This window comes from Bufo bufo, chromosome 5 (assembly GCF_905171765.1).
Source record: "Bufo bufo chromosome 5, aBufBuf1.1, whole genome shotgun sequence".
Taxonomy (NCBI): domain Eukaryota; kingdom Metazoa; phylum Chordata; class Amphibia; order Anura; family Bufonidae; genus Bufo; species Bufo bufo.
Window position 1 is genome coordinate 51,786,367 of NC_053393.1, and position 23,138 is coordinate 51,809,504.

A 23,138-nucleotide genomic window follows, 5' to 3' on the forward strand; every position below is an offset into this window, starting at 1 on the left:
AGGTCTGGCCTCTCCCGACATCGCCCCAGCGTTCTTCGTTTCAGAGAACATCAGGCGGGATATCCTGGCAGGAAAGGATATCAATTTGGCCGCCATCCTAATCTCCACCCATGATACGGTCGAAAACCGGACAATCGCCTGCGGTGATGTGTCGGTGGTGCTGAGGTCTAAAGACGTCCGCCTCAACAAGAAGCTGTCCATCCCCGAGTTTATGCTGACCTTCAGCCTGTACCGGGACATAGTGTGCTCCATTCATCCCCACCGCAGGGTAGAATTGGACACATACATGTACAAGGTCACCGAGCTGGGTTACAGATATGGCGGTACCGCCTTCTACGAGTACCACCGGTCTTTCTCTGCCAAAGCTGCAGCGGCTTTCCTCCAGCACCAGCATGTCACCAACTGGGCAGTGTTGGACATGGAGATTTTTTGCAGGCACTTCGCCGGGCAAAAATCCCCAGCCTGTGCCGGTTGCCAATCAGTCCTCCATTCTTCTGATTGGTGCCCCCATGTCACCAACCCATCTCCTGCCAGGCCAACGTCCAGCTCAGGGGTGCAGAAACCCAACCCTGCCACGGACAAACTCGGCCATCCCATCACCTTCTTAGGGAAAAATCAGCTCTGTAACAACTTCAACCTGGGTTTTTGCAGTTATGATAAATGCAAGGCTTTGCACATCTGCGCCATCTGTTTCAGGGCCCATCCTCAGTCCTCCTGTTCCCAACGCACGGCAAAACGCTCATGACTAGGCGGGGTCAACGTTGACCTGTTACTCTCCCTCCTCCAACAACATCATGACCCCAGTTTTGTCCAGTTCCTCGCACAGGGTTTCTCGGAGGGTTTCCACACCGGGCTAGTCACCCTTCCGCAGGTCACTCATGAGTGCCCCAACCTCCTCTCTTCTCTGGAGGATCCCAGGACGGTGGACGCTCTGCTGGAGGCGGAGCTGCAGAAGGGCTTCATGATCGGTCCTTTTGCGGAATCCCCTTTCCCTCTGTACCGAGTCAGCCCCATAGGTCTGGTGTCCAAAAAGTCTTCCAATAAAAAAGATTAATTTATGACTTGTCTGCTCCTTATGCATCCAGCACCCCCAGCCTAAATTCCCTGGTCCCGTCGGACGAGTTCTCGATGCAGTACTCGTCCCTGGACGAGGCCGTGGAGCTCATCTTACAGGTCGGGGCAGGGGCTTGGTTGTCAAAAGCGGACATTGCTGATGCCTTCAAGTTGCTGCCCATCCTGCCTCACCTGTGGAAGTTCTACGGCCTCAAATGGAGGGCGAAATATTACTTTGCCACCCGCTTGACGTTCGGGTCAAAGAGCAGTCCCTGGCTCTTTGACCAGTTCGCCCAAGCACTGCATTGGCTCTTGGTCAATCATGCCCACTGTCCGAGGGTCATCCATTACCTGGATGACTTCTTGCTCATCGAGCAGGCCGAACACGCCCCGGACAGGTTGGACAGCCTCCTCAACCTGTTCAGCCGCCTCAATGTTCCGGTGGCTTCAGCTAAGGTCGAGGGCCCCTCCAGGGTAATCACCTTTCTGGGCATCACCCTGGACACTATCAGAATGGAGGCCAGCCTCCCCCTGGACAAATTGAACAGGTTAAAGGACTCCGTGGCCAGGCTCGTGGGCACCCGCACGGTGTCAAAGTTGGAACTCCAGTCTTTATTGGGGTCTTTCAACTTTGCCGCCAGGATCATGCCCCAGGGCAGGTCTTTCACCGCCGGCCTACTCAGACTCCTCCCAGCAGCCTCAGATCAGCATGCCCTGATCCACCTCGGACGCGACGCGCTGGCGGATCTGGCCATGTGGTCTTTGTTCTTGTCCAGCTGGAATGGCATCTCCCTCTTCGTTCCTCAGTGGAACGAGGCCTCTCCCTTGGTATTCTCCGATGCTGCTGCTTCCCTCGGTTTCGGGGCTATCTGCGGGGATCAATGGTTTGCGGGTCCTTGGCCCACGCAGGTCTCCTCAGACCAGGAGGCTGCCAGGTCTTCCCCCCTGCTCGAGGTCTACCCCATCGTCGCAGCCGCTCTTGTCTGGGGTCAATCGTGGAGTAACAGGCCAGTGTGCTTCATGACTGACAACCAGGCGGTTGTTGACATCCTCGCCAGGGGTAGGTCCAGCTCCCCCAAGGTCATGCGCTTGGTTCGCAGGCTCTCCTGGCTGTCCCTGCAAAGCAACTTCCGCATCATTTGCAGGCACATAGAGGGCAGGAAAAATACCGCAGCTGATGCTCTGTCCCGTTTAAACTTTAATTTGTTTTTCCAGGTCATGCCGGGAGCTCGGAGGGTCGGGATCAACCCTCCGGGGTTCGAAGCCCTGATCATGGACTAGAGGAGTACGTTTCCGCAGCCCACGGTCTCATCCGCGAGTCTCTCTCGGCTAATTCTGCCCGGAACTATTTAACAGGGTGCAACACCTTCAGGCGGTTTGCCCACCTTCACCCCAGGGGGGACAGGGACAGAGTCTCCTTCATCCTGGCCTTCCTGGCATACTGCCACAAGGAGCTCCATCTGTCCCACAATACCATCAGACTTTATTTAGCGGGCATCCAGCACCACCACATGATCAGTCATCCTAGTCATACCTCCTTCTTTTCCTCCCAGGCGGTCAAGGCGGTTTTGAGGGGCATTCAGAAGCTCTCTTCCCCTGCCCTTCCCTCCAGACAACCAGTCACAGGGGAATTATTCCAAAAAATTTCTGCCGCCCTAGATGGTAATCCCTTTGGCCCTTTCAGAAGTTCGATCCTCAAAGCCGCTCTCTACCTCAGCTTCTATGGGTTTCTCAGGCTGGGGGAATTCTGCTGCACCTCAGCCCGGAATCCAGGGCCGGTTATCAGCCAGCTCCACCATAGTTTAGACCACTTCACCTTCTCTCTTCCTTCCTCCAAAACCTCCCAAGTCGGTCCACCGGTACAGATCGAATACTTTAAGTCGTTCAATCCTTGGTGCCCAGTGTCCGTGTTCAATCAGCTGCTCTCCACTCTCCATGACAGAACTCCCGATAGCCCCCTACTGCCTTTTCCCGTGCTGTCATTGACATCCGCGCAGTTCATCAGGCACATTCGTTCCATAGCTTCGGGTCTGGGGTTCCACGCTGCTTCCATTTCCGGACACTCCTTCAGGATCGGGGCCGCATCGGCAGCCTCCAAACATGGCGTCCCCGCTCACGTCATACGGAAGATGGGACGATGGCAATCTTCCTGTTTTTCCCGTTACATCCCTCATCCACGGGTCGAGATTGCCAAAGCTTTTTCCAGTCTGGTTTTGTAATCTGCAAATAATAAACTGCCTAAAATTCATGTTTTGCCCCCTTTTTTGGCTACCCGCGTCACGTGGCTAAAGGCACACCACTAGCCAAGGTTAGGTCCTACTGTGTCCAGTACACACCCTCTTCCCAACACTTCCCCCGGAGCCTTGACCACAAGTATAGCAGGCTGGATTCCCAGCCTGCATTTGTGGGAGGGGCATAGGGTATTTAGCCGGCTCACGCCCTCCCTCTGGTGTCGGCATCGCACAGTGCCCCACCCGACCCTCCCTCTTTTCCAGCTTCACTCAGCTCAGACTCCCTGGGTTAGCCCCCTTTTTTGGCTACCCGCGTCACGTGGCTGAAGGCACACCACTAGCCAAGGTTAGGTCCTACTGTGTCCAGTACACACCCTCTTCCCAACACTTCCCCCGGAGCCTTGACCACAAATAATGTTTAGGCCACGTGTTCCAGCAGAAGAGGTATGCTTGGAAATGGCTGGCAGGGCTCATCGGGCCAAAGATCCAGCAGGACAACCCCATTTGGAGCTGACCTTGGAACCATCATTGACCACTATTGTCTGTTTCCTATAACATTGTATTGACATATCTTGCTTGTACAATAAAAGCAACAAAGTGTATAATGAAAGGAAAAAATTCTTCTAATGATCTTAAAGAGGGAGGGGGGGGGGTTAATTACATGTCCCTCATTTTCAGGTCAGGCATTATAGGGCTGTCCTTGGAGAAGACCTGGATGACAAGCAGCGTTGCTTCCCAGTGCTAAAGAACAGTTAAGAAATTCTGAACACTATTTATTAAGTTACATATATCCACCTTACCCACTCTTTTGTACAAATTATATATGAGGTGGCAAACCCCTTTAAAGGGAATCTGTCACCTGCTTTGAGCATTTTAAGCTGTCACCATTGCTATGTTCACTAAAGTACCTTATTTCCTGCAGTCTTCTTCTTACTTTATTTTGTTTTGTCCTTTTGATAAAAAAGCCCATTTTATGATATGATAATGAAGCTCCAAGGTGCCCAGAGGGGCGTTTTTTCCCCTCTCCGGTGCCCAGTGACGCCCCCCTGCAGTGCCCAGCCCGCCTTTATTTGAATCCCAAGAACGCCTCCTGATCCTGAAATAACCTCCCACAGCCCCGGCAAACGGTTCCGCCCCCTCCCCACGTCATCGTCTACCTTCTAGAAATGCCCCGTCCTTCTTCCTGTTGGCGGCCAGAAATCTTGCGCAGGCGCAGTACCGCCTGCAGCCTGCGCCTGCGCGATCATCAAGCTCCTGAGGGCAACAGCCTCAAAAGTCTCACTGGGCATGCGCCGAGCCCAGTGACGTAATCTGAGCGCTGTTGCCCTGAGGAGGTTGATGATCGCGCAGGCGCAGGCCACAGGCGGTACTGCGCCTGCGCAAGATTTCTGGCCGCCGACAGGAAGAAGGACGGGGCATTTCTAGAAGGTAGACGATGACGTGGGGAGGGGGCGGAACCGTTTGCTGGGCTGTGGGAGGTTATTTCAGGATCAGGAGGCGTTCTTGGCATTCAAATTAAGGCGGGCTGGGCACTGCAGGGGGGCGTCACTGGGCACCAGAGAGGAAAAAAACGCCCCTCTGGGCACCTTGGAGCTTCATTAGCATATCATAAAAAGGGCTTTTTTCATCAAAAGGACAAAACGAAATAAAGTAAGAAGAAGACTGCAGGAAATAAGTTACTTTAGTGAACATGGCAATGGTGACAGCTTAAAATGCTAAAAGCAGACAGATTCCCTTTAATTACCGAGAATAGAGATCTGCTTTTTTTCTGGTACAGAATTTCAAATCCTTTGCATGAACAGTAGTGTTGGTTGAGCACCCGAGCACAATGGTAGTCAGTAGGAGAACCCGAGCATTAAACCAGGCACCCCCTGCTCTGAAGAGGGGAGGGTGTCTGGTTCACATAAAAAAAAGTCAGAAATTGATGGAAACCCCACTGAAATGGTTCGGGAACAGCATGAGGAGGATGTCTGGATGCATCTTGGACTCCCAGGTCACTGCTGGAAACAATGTTGTTCTAGTAGTACGCCACTTTTACAGACTGATAATAATAAGCACCAAACGGAAGATAAAATCGATTTTAGCGGAAAAATTGTTAGGAAACATTCTGTCCTGTATATTTACTTGTTTATAAAGTGCAAGTGCTGCCAAAAATTACAAGCAAGAGGCACTCTGATACAACCTGTATATCACATAAAGGAGGGCCTCATTCACATTGTGGTACAATTGTTCAGGTAGTGGGACTCCTACACTCATAAAGCCTATGCACTAAGTGAAAGGAGCAAGGGCCTGCTGCTGAGCTGACCATCTAAAAAAAATTGTGGGCGAGTGCCTGCTGCCGAGCTGACCATCTAAAAAATGTTGTGGCCGAGGGCCTGCTGCCGAGTTGAACATCTAAAACATTTTTTGGGAGAGGACCTGCTGCCGAGCTGATCATCTAAAAATTTTTGTGGGCGAGGGCATGCTGCGGAGCTAAAAATCTAAAAAATGTTGTGGGCGAGGGCCTGCTGCCGAGCTGACCATCTAAAAAATTTTGTGGGCAAGGGCCAGCTGTTGAGCTGACCATTTAAAACATTTTGTGGGTGAGGGCCTACTGCTGAGCTGACCCTCTAAAACATTATGGTTAAGGGCCTGCCGGTTACCCTCAAAAACATTATGTGTGAGGGCCCGCTGCTGAGCTGAACCTCTAAAACATTAGGAGCGAGGACAGCCTAATAAGCATGTTGATATGATGGAGGAGGAGGACGAGAAAATGGAGATTGAACCATATACCTTTTTAGTGGTGGAAGGGGTGCATGGGAATACAGTGTATTCAGTACACCATAAAAGCCACATTTAGAGTGGCTTCATGTTCAATCTCTTTCCTCTGGTGGAGTAGAAAAGTCAGGGGCAATCCAGGCCTTGTTTATTTTTATAAGAATCAACCGGTCAGCATTTTTAATTGAAAGGCGGATGCGCTTATCAGTTATTATGCCCCCAGCAGCACTAAATACACACTCTGACAAAACGCTGGTGGCGGGGAAGGCTAGCACCTCCAAGGCGTAGAGCGCCAGTTTGCGCCATGTGTCCAGCTTGGAAACTCAATAGTTGTAAGGCACAGAGGGATCACTGAGCACTCTGACACGGTCTGCTGCGTACTCCTTCACCATCTTCCAAAATTTGTCCCTCCTTGTGACACTAGGCCGTGCATCAGTTTGAGGGTGCTGGCAAGGTGTCATTAAAGAGGACCTTTCATCAGTATAATTTTAATAAACTAATAACCCTACCTAATAGTGCGGCTTCCACTGATGTTCCCCCTTTTTTTTTTTTTAAATCGGCCACCGAATGTTGAAATAATAGCCCCGTTTGTTCTGCTACAGCGCCTGTCACTCAAGCGCTTTTTTGTATGGGGCGTTGCTAAACTTTTTTCTTTGCTATGGGCCTTGGCTGAGAGCGCAGCCAATCAGAGCGCTCCTCTCTCAGCCAGGCAGATCAGATAGAAAGATCAGCGAAAGATCAGATAGACCGGCCGAGGGACGCGACGGGTGTGGAAGAAGCGGTACGAGCGGCAGGGTAAGTATCATAATCATCCCCTAGACATCGCTGCACTTTAGCTCCTTCTGCCTGGCTGAGAGAGGAGCGCTCTGATTGGCTGCGCTCTCAGCCAAGGCCCATAGCAAAGAAAAAAGTTTAGCAACGCCCCATACAAAAAAGCGCTTGAGTGACAGGCGCTGCAGCAGAACAAACGGGGCTATTATTTCAACATTCGGTGGCCGATTTAAAAAAAAAAAAAAAGGGGGAACATCAGTGGAAGCCGCACTATTAGGTAGGGTTATTAGTTTATTAAAATTATACTGATGAAAGGTCCTCTTTAAACTGTCCCAGGCTTTGGAGAGTGTTGCCCTGCCTCTGTTGGAACTGCTGTGTATTCCCCTCATTTCCCCTCCTCAGTTGGCCAAGGAACTATGTACTCTGCAGCCAGCGTTGCCAGCTGGAAATTTTGGGAGCAATTTTTCCACAAGGACCTTCTGGTATTGCACAATTTTGCACATCATCTCTATCACAGGAATGAGAGATGAGAAGTTCTTCTTGTAGCGGGGGTCGAGAAGGGTGGACAACCAGTAATCGGTGTTGGCCAAAATGCGTACAACGCGAGGGTCACGGGAAAGGCAGTCTAACAAAGTCAGCCATGTGTCCCAACAGACAAGACTTCGCTGTCCTCATCAGGAGGATGACTATCAATCTCCTCATCCTCTTCTACCCATCCACGCTGAACAGATGGAATAAAATTTCCATGGGTACCACCCTCTGTAGCGGAGGCAACAGTCTCCTGCTCCTCCTCTTCCTCCTCATCATCCAATTTGCGCTGAGAAGATGAACTGTGGGTGGTATGGCTATCACCCTGTGTACTGTCTTCACCCATTTCCACCTCTTCCACATGCAAAGCGTCCGCCTTAATTGTGAGCAGCGAGCGTTTGAGTAGATACAGAAGTGGGATGGTGACTCTGATAATAGCGTTATCGCCGCTCACCATCTGTGTTGATTCCTCAAAGTTGCGTTACACCTCACAGAGGTCAGACATCAATGCCCACTCATCGCTTGTGAAGAGCTAAAACTGACTGGAAAGGCGACGACCATGTTGCAGCTGGTATTCAACTACTGCCCTCTGCTGCCTGGCCAACATGTGGAACGGCGCGTTCCAGCGCTTGCTCATGCCGCTCAACAGTCGGTGAGCTGGCAATTGCAAGCGCTGCTGCAGCATTGCCAGACCGGTGGAAGCTGTCAATGACTAGCGTAAATGGGCACACACGCGGCGCACCTTCACCAGAAGCTCAGGCAAATTGGGGTAGGTTTTGACAAACTTCTGAACCATTAGTTTGAATATGTGGGCTAGGCATGGTGTGTGTGTGTGAGCTTGCCAAGCTCCAAAGCCGCAACCAAGTTACGGCTATGTTCAGACACAACCATGCCTAGTTCTAGGTTGAGTGGCGGGAGTCACAGGTCAGTCTGGTCCCTTATCCCCTGCCCCTGTGCTGTTTTCCACCTAAGCAGATCAGTTTAAGCACGGCCTGTTACAGCTTCCCCACAGCAGTGCTACACTGCTTCCAGCTACTTACTGATGTCTGACTGGTGCTGCAAGATGATAATTTAGAGGTGGAAGTAGAGGAGGAGGCAGAGGAGGAGAAGGCGGCGTAAACCCTGATGGAAGTAGTGTCCACAATCCTTGGCGTCGGTAGCACGTGTGCCATCCCAAGGTACGACTCGTTCCCGGCCTCCTCAACGTTCACCCAGTGTGCCATCAGGGAAATGTAGCGTCCCTGGCCAAAAGCACTTGTCCATGTGTTGTTAAGTGGACCTTCTCAATAACTGCGTTGGTCAGGGCACGGGTGATGTTACGGGACAGATGCTGGTGAAGGCACCGTGAAAAATATTAGCGGCTGGGAACAGAGTACGCCATCAGGCTGCGGAAAGCCTCAGTGTCCACAAGCATAAATGGCAATATTTCCAGGGCCAGCAATTTAGAAAGGTGCGCATTTAGTGCTATGGTCTGTGGGTGGGTGGGTGGCTGAGTATTTGCGCTTTCGTTCAAAGGCATGGGGTATAGACATCTGTACACTGTGCTGGGACACAGAATTAGATGTGCTAGCTGATGGTGCTTGCGGAGGTCCAGGTGCATGGTGGGAGGCATCCGGGCCTACGTCTTGGACAGGGGATTGGCCAGTACGTAACACAGGGGAAGAAGAGGCAGTGGTGTGACCCGCAGACACTGGTATTGGACCCAGGCATTCGGCCCCCCTATTAGGGTGCTTTGATGCCATGTAGTGGATCATGCTGGAGGTGGTGAGGTTGCTGGTGTACACGTCCCTGCTCATTTTGGTACGGCACAGGTTGCAAATGACAATTCTTTTATCAGTTGCGGGCCTGTCTGGTGTGGCCCGCCTTCTCTCTTTTGCCACCCCACTGCCTCTTCCAGCCTGTTGCGGTGCTGCGGATTCCTCCCCCTCTGTACTGTTGTCCTTGCTCTGCTTGCCACCTTCCCAGGTTGGGTCAGTGACTTCATCGTCTAGCACCTCCTCTTCCACTTCCTCACTCTGGTCATCCTTCTGACTTGTTGACCTAACAAAAACCTCAGTTATTGACAACTGTGTCTCATCCTCATCATGAACCTCTTGAGACACCAATTGCGGTTGACTTATTGGCAACTGTGTCTCATCATCATCATCATCCACCTCTTGAAACACTAATTGCCATTCGCCACCATCATCTTCTTCTGACTGTGGATGCTCCAGAGTTTGGGAATCAGGGCACAAGATCTCCTTAATTTCCTCTTCAAGCGGGCTTGACGAGAGGCCCAAATTAAGGAATGGCGATGGAAACAGCTCCTCGAAATATCTGAGTGTGGGATCACTTGTTTGCCAAGACTCTCCATGGTAGGTGGAAGGAGTATCAGGGTGAGGATTCTGTTGACCAGACTCTTGGCTACTGAGACTGGACTTTGTGGAAGACAGGGTGGTGCTTAACCGACTGGAAGCATTATCTGCTGCAATCCAACCAACCACCTGGTCGCACTGGTCTGACTTTGAGAGTAGAGTCCTGCGCCGCCCTGCAAACTGGTACATGAAGCTAGGTATCATGGATGAGTGTGTTTCTTGTGCTCTGGCAAAAGGCACAGTTTCACCACGCCCAGTGACACGGCCTCTGCATGCACCATCAGCAGCACGGCCACTTCCCCGTCTCTTACTGCTCGCCTTGCAAATATTGAATGGTATATATGCTTGCAAGTATGTCACATGTACAGTAGCGCAGGTTTTGCAAGAGTATGAGCAAATAAAGTACACAGAATGTCACTGATATTCAGGATGGGCAAACGTTATACAGGAAATGTAGGTAGTGTAACTGTCCGCAGCTGACACCATCTACAGAAAAAGTACACTGAATGTCACAGATATTTTTAGGCTGCGCACACATTACACAAAAAAGATATATTGCTGCCACACACAATAGTCCTTAAAAGGACTTTTGGGTCTATAACAAGTATAAAAACTAAAATATTGCTATTTCAATCCCTACACTATCTCTCCCTTCTGCTCTCCAGCTCTCCCTGACTGAATACTGAGCTGAACACGTGTCATCGGGTGCTATATAGCACCCAATGACGTGTTCCGGCCAGCCATTCACTGTAATGCCAGCAGCCAACATGGCTATGGCATTACAGTGAATGTCATTAGTTACTGTGTAGCAGCCAACAAACGTGAGGGGAGGAGACTCGAGCATCGCGTTCGAGCACGCGCGGTATTTGGCCTTACACCGCGATGTGCCGAGCATCGCGATGCTTGAGCCGAATTAGCATACTCGCCCAACACTAATAAACAGATTTAATAGATAACATTCTGGCTACCAGCAGCCACCACTAGAGGGAACTAAGAAGCTTACTGCATACTGTTTATACCAAGAATAGCTAAGCACTGGCTTGGCTATCTTCGGCATTCCTATAGAAGTGAATGCAGTGGTGGCCTTTCTTGCGCAGTGCACTCTTTATTCATTTCTATTGCACTGCCTAAAAAAGCAGAGCACCTTTGCGTGGATATTTTCAAGACTCCCTTAGAAATAAATGGAGAGCACACCACGCATGTGCTGTGCGCTCTCCTTCAGTTTCCGTGGCCTGTTCTGGAGATAGGTGCGAGTCTCAGAGGTGGGACTTTCTTAGCGATATGCCATCAAAGTCCCAGGTGACACAACCCCCTGAGCTCCTCCTAGTGGTGCCTGCAGACTCCAAGAATTTTTTCATTTAAATCTGTGTACAGCTGATATGAAGCTGTATATCAGACATATGGAGCTCCGCTCGCTATTAAGATATTTTAAGAAAATAATCTGCACAGAATTTTGTACCTTAATAAAGGATATGCCATGAAGTCCTCTTTAGGTCCACTCCAAAATTATGTACTGATTATTCTCTTAAGATATTTTTGCTACAATTTATGGCGCCCCAGCCTGAGATTGATGGTAATAACTGTATACTAATCATTGCCTTAAATGATATTAATTACTGGTAAACATCTTGTCGAAGATTGAATTACCTGTTTTTTTCATGGATTTTTATAATTTCGTGCGTCTGCTGAATGAGTTGTTTTTCTAGCTTGTAGGTCGACACAGAGTTTTCTAACAGCTGAATCTCTAGTCTGGACGTCTGGTTGAGAACCTGGGAAAAAAAAAGAGAGAATAAATAGCTGCGATATATCAAACTGTCATTTTACATTAGTGCAGTGACATAAAAATCTAACCTAACACGTGATGTAAAGCAAACAAGCCCAGCGCGATAGTGTAAGGATGTGTTATGGCAGTCCTAAGCTTTGACTGTATGCCACTGAACCATAAGTAAATGTTATTGTAAACCTGCAGTTATAGATCCCCCCTGGTCATTTCATGGTGGTCCTACAAAAAGCCTTATTTGATGGTGGGGTAGTTCATATTGGCCCATGAGACTCGTGGGGTTTGACAGCCATTTTTATTTTGCAGGGGGTTTTGGTGCAGCAGAATTAATGGAGCTGAGGTCTCTGGGGAACTAGAAAATACTAGAATTTCATCCTAAATGATAAAATAATTGCTGCGATTGAACCAGAATGCTGAAAGAAAACCAAAACGTGTGTAAAAGTCAGGACTAGCATGGGTCGTCATTGATATAGCTCGGTCTGCGAGTCCCACATTCAGCTTGATTATTTTGGTGAAACAATTTAATAACAGATTTCTTATATTTTCATATTTTTCATATTTTGGAATTCTCATATTCTCATATTTAATAACAGATTTCTCATATTTTCTTTGGAAACCACGGAACTTACAGACGTTTCCAGAATCCATCATATAGCAGATAGTTTTGTACATTGCATAAGAAAAGAGGAATTCTGGATTATAGTGGCGGGTGGCTAATATCTAGTATTTTATTTTTTATTTTTTTTATTACACCTAAAATTACCCTGAATGCAAACTGGATCAATATGTAGAATAAAGGGGTATTCCCATCTGGGCCATTGACGGCATATCCACTCCCATCTCCAGAACGGTGCTCACAAAGTGAAGAACAACGTGCATGTGCAGCGTCCCCTCCATTCACTGCAGAGCCAGCCACGCAAGTGCCACCACCTGCTGTGATATATCAAAATAGTCCGAGCTGTAGAGTAGGACACGCTTTCTCACCCAGCCGTGCCCTCTGTCCTCTGTCAGCAGTAGTCCTGGGCTCCAGCGTCTTCTCTGTATGCTTTAGGCTGCAGTCTGTAGAAGGCCTCCAGCCCTGTTTCTTTGGGCGCACCCAAAGTCCCTGGATATTTAAGGTACCTTTTATAGTGGGAGGTTGCCTGATCTTTTAGGATCCTAGTCTCTAGTGACCAGCAAAGATGTGATCCTTTGTCTGATGACGCGTATACCAAACTCCAGCCTGATAACTGACTCCTATCCATCTGCCCTGACCTTAACCTGTTTCTTGTATTGCCCTATTGCTGCCTGCCCTAACTTCGAACTTGTTTTGCGGATTGATTTGTAAGCTGCCTGCTTGAGTTTGGCCTTAACCGGACTATGAATATTGCACCAGTGTCTCTGACCGCAAAGGCTCAGCTGCCAAACACCAGGACTATTTCAAGAGATGGCGGCCTGGTGGCTCCAGAGAAGACCAGATTACTGGTTAGCTTTCCATTCTTCTGATCTGTCTGAGGAAGAGAAAAAAAACGCATCCTGTACAAAAAAATTGATTCAACATCCTCTTCTTCTGATGTATCAGAAGAACTGAAAGCTTAACGATCATATGAACTCAGCCTTAGGCCTCCTGCACACGAACGTGTGCACCCCATGGCCATGCTGCGGCCCACAAATTGTGGGTCGCAATGCGAAAACCCAGACCGTGGGGCAGCCGCAGCGGATCACGGACCCATTCACTTTAATGGGTCCGCGATCCGCCCGTTCCGCATAAAGATAGGACATGTTCTTTCTTTTTGCGGAACGGAAGCAGTACTCCGTAGTGCTTCCGAGGGTTTCCGTTTTATGCTTCCGTTCCGCACCATTCCACATCTCTGGATTTGTAGACCCATTGAAGTGAATGGGTCCGCATCCGTGATGCGGAATGCCCACGGAACAGCGCCCATGTATTGCGGACCCGCAAATGTGGTGCGCAATACGGGCACGGAGCGCACACTTTCGTGTGCAGGAGGCCTTAGTTGGTACAATGGCTCCACACCCACTGCCCATGCAATTTGGTTATTTTTATAGGGTGTGGCCTCTTTTTTCCCCAAAGAAAACATTTCCAAATATGCTTGTCTTTTACAGCATTTTGTAGTGTAGTGGACATTTTTTAATGACTTTTTTGCATGCCTTGCCTATTTATATAGGAAATTTGCACTCCCCTGCCAGCAACTAAGACAATGCATCGTAAAAATGCTACTGAGCCAAAAACACTATTCAAGGATGGAAAACACCACTATAAAAAAGCACTATTTGTTCTGCGTTTAATATTCTCCATAGACTTCTGTGTAACATCTGAAGCTGCCATTTTTTTAAAATAGAAAACATTGCAAAAAAACACCAGCAAAATATGCAAAATGGCTAAATATAAACCCATAAAAAAAGACTCTGCAATACCAGCATTAGGGTGGGTTCAGACTAGCGTTAGGGATTCCGTTATGGCTTTTCGTTATAACAGGGTTATAACGGAACATAACGGAGTCCATAAGACGGAAGGGTGGATCCGTTTTGCTGCCCATAGACTTGCATTATAATGGAATGCAAAACGGACGCCTTTAAAAGGCATTCCATTTTGCTCCGTCCTAATAGAAGTCTATGGGAAAACATAACGGCTCCGTCTAGGTCCCGTTATGTCCTGTCGACAGGACTTTGTTTTCCGTCTTGCATAATGGGAACCAGACGAATCCGTTATGTTTTCCTATAGACTTCTATTAGGACGGAGCAAAATGGAATGCCCTTTAAAGGCGTCCGTTTTGCATTCCATTATAATGCAAGTCTAGGGGCAGCAAAACGGATCCGCCCTTCCGTCTTATGGACTCCGTTATGTTCCTGAGGATAGGTCATCAATATTAAGCACCAGAAAACAGCCTATCTCCACCGCACACTAGATGGAGACTGGCGGGACGTTACAAGTGCCAGCCTTGATAAATCCCCTCCTGCATAGCTTCCATTGGAGGTGACAAACATGTTTCTTACAGTTACAAGCTCACTTACTTGTGTTTCCACGTCTGTAAGTTTCCTTGTCTGCTCTGCTGTTTGGCTTAGAAGACTTGTTCCTATTTCCAACATGGTTGCTGTCTGGTTCTGAACTGCATTTTGCTGCATCTGGACCATCTCGGATTTCATATTGTCCACAATATAGTTCTCCAGCTGTGGAATAACATATACATCCATAAGAAACCAGAAAGAGTCACTGTAAAAAACCCTGCATTAAAAGGAATGTATGGTCAGAAAAGGACCTATTGTTTATTAAATAATTATTGGTGATGTTAAATATCTATAATAAAAACATACAAACATAAAATCCTGTACTTTTCACACTGGCTACTAAGCCTAATAATAGGTGCCACTGGCACTTACTGATCTGTTCATATCACTTTTCACAGTCATTTCATTGTCATTACAGGCAGGATTACAGTGACAGATATCCCATATAAGATCCACGTAGGCAGATTTATAAGCAAGTATAATTATTTAGAATTCTGTATTATTTTACAGTGATAAAACAGGACAATGAGCATGGTGACCTAACTTAAAGGGGTTTCCATCCCCCCCCAGGAACAATGTTTCTCTTATCATAGGGTAAGGGGTGAGGGCGAGCTGCATTACTAGACTTGAACAAAGCGGTACTGTTTCGGGGGAAAAAAAGACCTTTTTCCTAATCTTGGAAACCCCTTTAATTATTTTCTAGGATACGGAGCACAATATCTTTATCAGCTCTGTTCACGGTGGTTTGCAGCGAAGTAATGAATCTGCGTTCACGGTGCAGTGTTAATCATTGCAATAACCCCAGACAGTAATCACTTGATTAATTACAACAAGGTCATCACATAAGAAGGGCTGAGGGGAAAGGAAACTGATCATTTGTAATTTGTTGGAATTAATTGGACGTTTTTGGGAGAATTTTTTTTTCCTTGTCCCAAGAGAAACCAAGTACAAGTTCTGTCCTTTGCAGATGATTGATCAGTCTTCAGAGATCCTCTGGGTGGCTTAGCTGCTTGTACATGTTCTTCTATGGAGTTCATCACTGGCTGCTTCATAACACATATTATAGGCACAACTTCAGTTTTTATGCATTTAAAGGGATTGTCTGATTGAAAAACCACGTAAAAAAAAAAATATATATATATATATATATATATATATACAGTACACACAGGAGTCTCCTGCTCAGGATCCTCATCCTTTAACCCACGATGAGTTAAAAACATGTCGTAGTTTTATTCCGCCCACCCCCATTATAGTCAACTTCCGGCAGGATGGTGCACTAGCGGCAGCACGGATCCGGCAGGCTGTGCACCCGCTGGAACGGCCTACCGGAGAAGGCTGCCGCTAGTGTGAAAGTAGCCTAAGAGGATTGTCTCTTCCTATCTCTGGAGGTCCTGGCATGTCCATGCACTGCTATATGCAAAACAGAAAGTCCACTGATTTTAATGGGCATCATGTAATACTCAGTTAAACCTGTGGTGGCGCTCCGGTTTTAACAGAATGGGACTTTGAAAAGGACTATGTTAATTCTTTGGATATATATCTATAGATCTTTTTAGCTATATATCCAGGGGTGTACCCATCTGATCTATCTATCTATCTATCTATCTATCTATCTATCTATCTATCTATCTATCTATCTATCTAGCGCTATCTGTCTACCTACCTATCTACCCACCCATATCTCATTACCATCTTTTATCTAATATTATCTATCTCATGTCTATCTATCTATCTATTTATCTAGTTATCGATCTATCTCATATTTATCTGTCTATCTGTTCTTTCTTTCTTTATTTATTTATTTTTCTTTCTTTCTTTCTCTATTTGTATCTATCTATCTATCTATCTATCTATCTATCTCATATCTATCTATCTATCTATCTCCTATCTATCTATCTATCTGTCTCATATCTATCTATCTATCTATCTATCTATCTATCTATCCTTTTAAAATTATTTGTAGTGTACGGGGACTGTAATGCCCGTCACCACAAAAGTGTCACTTGGTGTGCTGTCGTCCCTCCTTATTTATGGGAAGTTGGTATATGTCAGTTTTATAAAATGTAATGTAATGCATGTATTTCCCTGTTACTGTGAAACTGCATGTACAGGCCTGCTAGGGGTGTCATTCCAGCTTCTAGTCACTAGAGGGAGCTAGAGAGCCCTAGTTTATATAAGGCCCAGACAGGGAAGCAAAAGTCAGTCTAGTCTAGAGTTGGGAGAGAGACAGGGGCAGCTCAAGAAAGCAAGAGGTACTCAAGAGAACAGAGGAGGTACTCTATAAAGCTAAAACCAAGGATATAAAGCCAGAGCTAGGTTATTGGGCCTTGGAGAAGATTTGCTATATTCCAGGATCAGTCAGAGATAGAGTGCAAGCTCCTGTACTGCAAGTCCTGTGTTTAACACTCTGTAATCACCTTGCTCATTCTGTATTGCCTGCATCAACCGTATTGCAAAATCGACTGTATGCCAAGGAACTGCGATTCCATTATTGTCTCTATGAAACCTACTAAAGTTGGAGTTCTGCTTTAACCTCACGGTGTTCCTCATTTATTCCTGCTATCCGCAAACGGCGTGCCACCGTTTAATTGGCACTGGCGTCACGAACAATTTCTACCATCACCTGCCTATGCAGAGAGTCAGCCATCTCAGGTTAGTGTCTATTGCACTACTACACCCAGGAACACCTTTACACACAACTTGAGTACGCTGCATATTCCAAAGCTCCTATTAAAAGACAATGTAAATGGGAGTCAGTCGTGGTCTTGTGTCTACTCCGTCAGCTCACTCTTTGCTTTCCTAATACTATGTCCTGAAAATGTGAGCCCCACCATTAGCCGTTCTGTACATCCTGCATATATTTTCTCTGCTGAGCCTTCAGTTTTCATTTTACCAATTGTAAAACTTTTTCAGGATTGAGAAAATTGAAATGAACTGTTCAAATTGATAGAATTCCATTTTGACAATTCCAGTCGAGTAGGCGCTGCCGGATATTATCTGATGTTCCTCTCTGAACTCTCCTGATTATATCTATTTCCATAAAGTACTTAGTGATGTTAACAGCGTATGATATTTCATCAGATCACCTAGAAATCACAGGCCTAAAGTATTATCTTCTGTCATTTGATCTCTTTCTGAAACGATTTGTCTTGTGACATTGTTCAGATTATCCCTGGCAGGAAAGGTTCATGTGTCTTCAGCTCTCAAAGCTGACCACTTCATCACTGATAGGGCCCGACAGTTCTCCTGTCTGCTGAGGAAACTACTAGGCTTCCCAATGTAATTATCAATTCAGGAAATCTTTTCTATGAAAGTCACTCCCATCTGTTATTCCTCCTGGAAATTCATGAATAAATTAACAACTGCCTATTTCCCTTCCTCTTATTTTTATTTGACTTCCTTATATAGCGCTGCTACATTCCGCAGCGCTTTACAAACATTGCATCAAGCTATCCCCAATGGGGCTCACAATCTAAGGTCCCTATCAGTATGTTGTTGGAGCATGGGAGGAAACCAGAGAACCCGGAGGAAACCCACACAAACATGGGGAGAACATACAAACTCCAGGCAGATGTTGTCCTTGTTCGTATTCAAACCTAGGACCTCGTCGCTGCAAGGCACCAGTGCTAACCACTGAGCCACCTTGCTGCCATGGCACATGTCCCCACACATTCTGATATTTCCCAATCAATTTCAAATGTATTTCTTTACTTAACGTTGGTCACCTTAGATAATGTGTTCAATTTATTGGTTATATTGTTTGGGTTTTGAATTTTTTTGATTATGTATGTTATATTGTATTTTTTGAACACTTTTGAACACTATTTTTTCCGGGGAGAATAAAAAAGAAAAGAAAAAAAAGCCCTACTCACCTTCATCGATTCCCTGCCGCTATCATTCTGGCACTGCTCCAGTCTCTGCTGCTCTGCACTTCCTGTTCTTGCTTGACATGCTAGAACCGCTAGGAAAGACCCACTCAGCCAGTCTGCAGCCTCAGCAAATACCCATTTCAGCCAATGATTGACTGGAGGGCTACCCATTACAGCTTGCTGAGCTGGGAGAGAAAGTGCAAAGTAGCAGGAACTGAAGCAGTGGCAGAATGGAATCAGCGGGGGATCATGAGAAAGGAGCAAAGCTTCTTTGCTAGTTGTTACTTGCCATAAAGTTTAATGGGGTTCTCCGGGAATAATTTAAAAGGGCCTCTTCCAATTTGTTCTAGAATGTGAGCAGGACTGGCTGCCACCACCTGCAGAGGTGCCTTGTGGGGTGAGGTGGTGACACTTTACCACATAATACACTGCAATAAGTTGCTATGATGGGCTACTGCCTACGATATGCCATTAGGGCTGAGGAGCCTGACAGTAATGGTCACCAATCTGTAGTACATGCAAGTGCCAGAGCGTAGTGCATAATGCACAAAGCAAACAAGGACTACAAGTAGCAGCACACTGCTTTATGCACAAAGACACATGCAAACATTGCAAAACATGAATTATGTAAACTGCATTACTGCTATACTTGCTATATGAAAATTAGAAGCTCTTTGCGCTTTTTTTGATCAAGAATATGTCGGGCCCTCACCAATAACAAGGTGGCTCCTAACAGACGGGACCTGCACTAACAGTCTTTCCTCTCCTGGGCTTTTGGTGATGTAAAATCTAGTTATGGGATACTCTGATTAAAAGCATCAGGCAAATGGATGGAAGTGCACAGTCTAAGAGAGGCAAGACTGTTAGTGTAGGTCCTGTCTGATAGAAGCTACCTTGTCGTTGGTAGATGGGCCCGACATATTCTTAACCAAAAATATCAAATTTTCATATAGTAAGTGTAGCAATAATGTAACTTTCTTTTGCAGAGCAAAAGACCCTAACCAGTCCTGCTCACATTCTAAGACCTGCTCCCTCTCCTCCTAACCAGTCCTGTTCACATTCTAGGACCTGCTCCCTCTCCCCCTAACCAGTCCTGCTCACATTCTAGGATGTGCTCCTTCTTTCCCTAACCAATCCTGATCACATTCTAGGACCTGCTCCCTCTCCCCCTAACCAGTCCTCCTTACATTCTAGGACCTGCTCCCTCTCCCCCTAACCAGTCCTGCTTACATTCTAGGACCTGCTCCCTCTCCCCCTAACCAGTCCTGTTCACATTCTAGGACCTGTTCCCTCTCCCCCTAACCAGTCCTGCTCACATTCTAGGACCTGCTCCCTCACCCCTAACCAGTCCTGCTCACATTCTAGGATGTGCTCCCTCTTTCCCTAACCAATCCTGATCACATTCTAGGACCTGCTCCCTCTCCCCCTAACCAGTCCTCCTTGCATTCTAGGACCCACTCCCTCTCCCCCTAACCAGTCCTCCTTGCATTCTAGGACCTGCTCCCTCTCCCCCTATCCAGCACTGCTCACATTCTAGGACATGCTCCCTCTCCCCCTAACCAGTCCTCCTTACATTCTAGGACCTGCTCCCTCTCCCCCTAACCAGTCCTGCTTACATTCTAGGACCTGTTCCCTCTCCCCCTAACCAGTCCTGCTCACATTCGAGGACCTGCTCCCTCACCCCTAACCAGTCCTGCTCACATTCTAGGATGTGCTCCCTCTTTCCCTAACCAATCCTGATCACATTCTAGGACCTGCTCCCTCTCCCCCTAACCAGTCCTCCTTGCATTCTAGGACCCGCTCCCTCTCCCCCTAACCAGTCCTCCTTGCATTCTAGGACCTGCTCCCTCTCCCCCTATCCAGCACTGCTCACATTCTAGGACCTGCTCCCTCTCCCCCTAACCAGTCCTTCTTACATTCTAGGACCTGCTCCCTCTCCCCCTAACCAGTCCTGCTTACATTCTAGGACCTGCTCCCTCTCCCCCTAACCAGTCCTGTTCACATTCTAGGACCTGTTCCCTCTCCCCCTAACCAGTCCTGCTCACATTCTAGGACCTGCTGCCTCACCCCTAACCAGTCCTGCTCACATTCTAGGATGTGCTCCCTCTTTCCCTAACCAATCCTGATCACATTCTAGGACCTGCTCCCTCTCCCCCTAACCAGTCCTCCTTGCATTCTAGGACCCGCTCCCTCTCCCCCTAACCAGTCCTCCTTGCATTCTAGGACCTGCTCCCTCTCCCCCTATCCAGCACTGCTCACATTCTAGGACCTGCTCCCTCTCCCCCTAACCAGTCCTGTTCACATTCTAGGACAGGCTGCTTGAAGCCGATCAAAGACAATGGCCCCGAGTCTCTGCTGCGTGAAACAACAGAAACCCGGTAGCCACCATGCCTACTCCACTTCTTAGCCTCGGGCATCTTTAAAGATCTGACCAGCCCCATACAGGTACTGCACTGGTTGGGAAGGGGTTCAATCATTCCTGGAGAACCCCTTTAATGAGCCCAAGGCTGCCTATATAAATAAATATATGGGTATTTGTAAATTTTTTGGGTGATCTGGAGCATTTTTTGGCAGACATTTTTTTAGGGGCTGATTTTTTATGTGGGAATATCTGAAAATAAGTTCCATTCACCTGAATGGATCTTGCAGAAATCCAAGGGCTTTTTACCAAAACAACCCCATTTAGAAAAAGGGTAACGGATAGTCAGTTACAGAAATTTCTGCAACAAAATCTGCCCTGCGTGAAGGCACCCTTACTCGGGCTAATTATCAGGAACAAGTATTCTCAATAATTGGCCTAATCCTGTAAAAGGACGAGGGAAATTAGATTGTGAGTCCATTTTCGGACAGAGATTGATGTGAAGGTGACAATGTCTACACACTGATATGGAATATGGCAAAGCTATATAAGCAACAACAAGAAAAATACATCTAAAAATCATTTTAGAAGTGTGTATATATAATAGGAATAATACTGTAAAGTTGTAAAGCGATGCTGATTAAAGCTGCATCTATGGGCCCTGGCTCTCTGGTGTTGTTGGTGATGTCACATGTCTAAATGATAACATGTTATTCCACAATTAAGCTTTTCTATTTATTTTAATGTGCCGGATTGGAAACTGCCCATGGGAAAAGTAAACGTTTATTTTACAGATGGTTTGCCCCGCTTTGACTTATGAGGGCTCCTTAATGAATTTCCTTTTTCTGCTTGTTAGGAAATATAAAGTTACCCTGATAATATTTTATACACAAGACCAGTTAACCTTTAGTTATAAATCATGCCCTTAAAAAAATCAAACCATTAGAAATAAAATGTGAATATTGTAAAAACAAATAATAACAATCATTTTTAGAATATTTGTAACAATACAAGTAATAAAATACTGAAAAAATAAGGCTATGTACAGGGGGCAGACTGTGGCTGAATATGTATGCACGGCACATTGTTGCTATGTATAGGGGTACACTGTGACTTCATATGTATGGAGGACACACTGTTGCTGGCTATCTAGGAGGGCACACTATGACTGGATGTGTATGGAGGACACACTGTTGCTGGCTATGTATGGAGGGCACACTGTTGCTGGCTATCTAGGAGGGCACACTGCTACAGGATATGTATGGAGGGCACATTATGACTGGATATGTATGGAGGGCACACTACTACAGGATATGTATGGAGGGCACACTGTTACAGGCTGTGTATGGCGGGGACACTGTTGCTGGCTATCTAGGAGGGCACACTTACAGGATATGTATGGAGGGCACACTGCTACAGGATATGTATGGAGGGCACACTATGACTGGATATGTATGGAGGGTACACTGTTACAGGATATGTATGGAGGGCATACTATGACTGGATATGTATGGAGGGCATACTATGACTGGATATGTATGGAGGGCATACTATGACTGGATATGTATGGAGGGCACACTGTTGCTGGCTATGTATGGAGGGCACACTGTTGCTGGCTATGTATGGAGGGCACACTGTTGCTGGCTATCTAGGAGGGCACAGTGTTGCTGGCTATCTAGGAGGGTGCACTATGACTGGATATGTATGGAGGGCACACTGTTGCTGGCTATGTATGGAGGGCACACTGTTGCTGGCTATCTAGGAGGGTACACTATGACTGGATATGTATGGAGGGCACACTGTTGCTGGCTATCTAGGAGGGCACACTGTTGCTGGCTATCTAGGAGGGTACACTATGACTGGATATGTATGGAGGGCACACTGTTGCTGGCTATGTATGGAGGGCACACTGTTGCTGGCTATCTAGGAGGGTACACTATGACTGGATATGTATGGAGGGCACACTGTTGCTGGCTATGTATGGAGGGCACACTGTTGCTGGCTATGTATGGAGGGCACACTGTTGCTGGCTATCTAGGAGGGCACACTGTTGCTGGCTATCTAGAAGGGTACACTTTGACTGGATATGTATGGAGGGCACACTGTTGCTGTCTATGTATGGAGGGCACACTGTTGCTGTCTATGTATGGAGGGCACACTGTTGCTGACTATCTAGGAGGGCACACTGTTGCTGACTATCTAGGAGGGCACACTGTTGCTGGCTATCTAGGAGGGCACACTGTTGCTGACTATCTAGGAGGGCACACTGTTGCTGACTATCTAGGAGGGCACACTGTTGCTGGCTATCTAGGAGGGCACAGTGTTGCTGGCTATCTAGGAGGGCACACTGTTGCTGACTATCTAGGAGGGCACACTGTTGCTGACTATCTAGGAGGGCACACTATGACTGGATATGTACAGAGAGTA

General features: G+C 47.1%; 1 protein-coding gene across 1 annotated transcript in view; it reads right to left on the reverse strand.

Moving 5' to 3' along the window:
• Positions 1–23,138, reverse strand: part of ANGPT1 (angiopoietin 1) — a 349,933-nt gene that overhangs the window by 154,221 nt on the left and 172,574 nt on the right. The window contains exons 2-3 of the mRNA XM_040432391.1: positions 14,487–14,642; positions 11,342–11,463 (exon numbers count right to left, since the gene is read on the reverse strand). Of these exons, the coding sequence (XP_040288325.1) occupies positions 11,342–11,463; positions 14,487–14,642 (278 nt within the window). The remainder of the gene's footprint in view (positions 1–11,341; positions 11,464–14,486; positions 14,643–23,138) is intronic.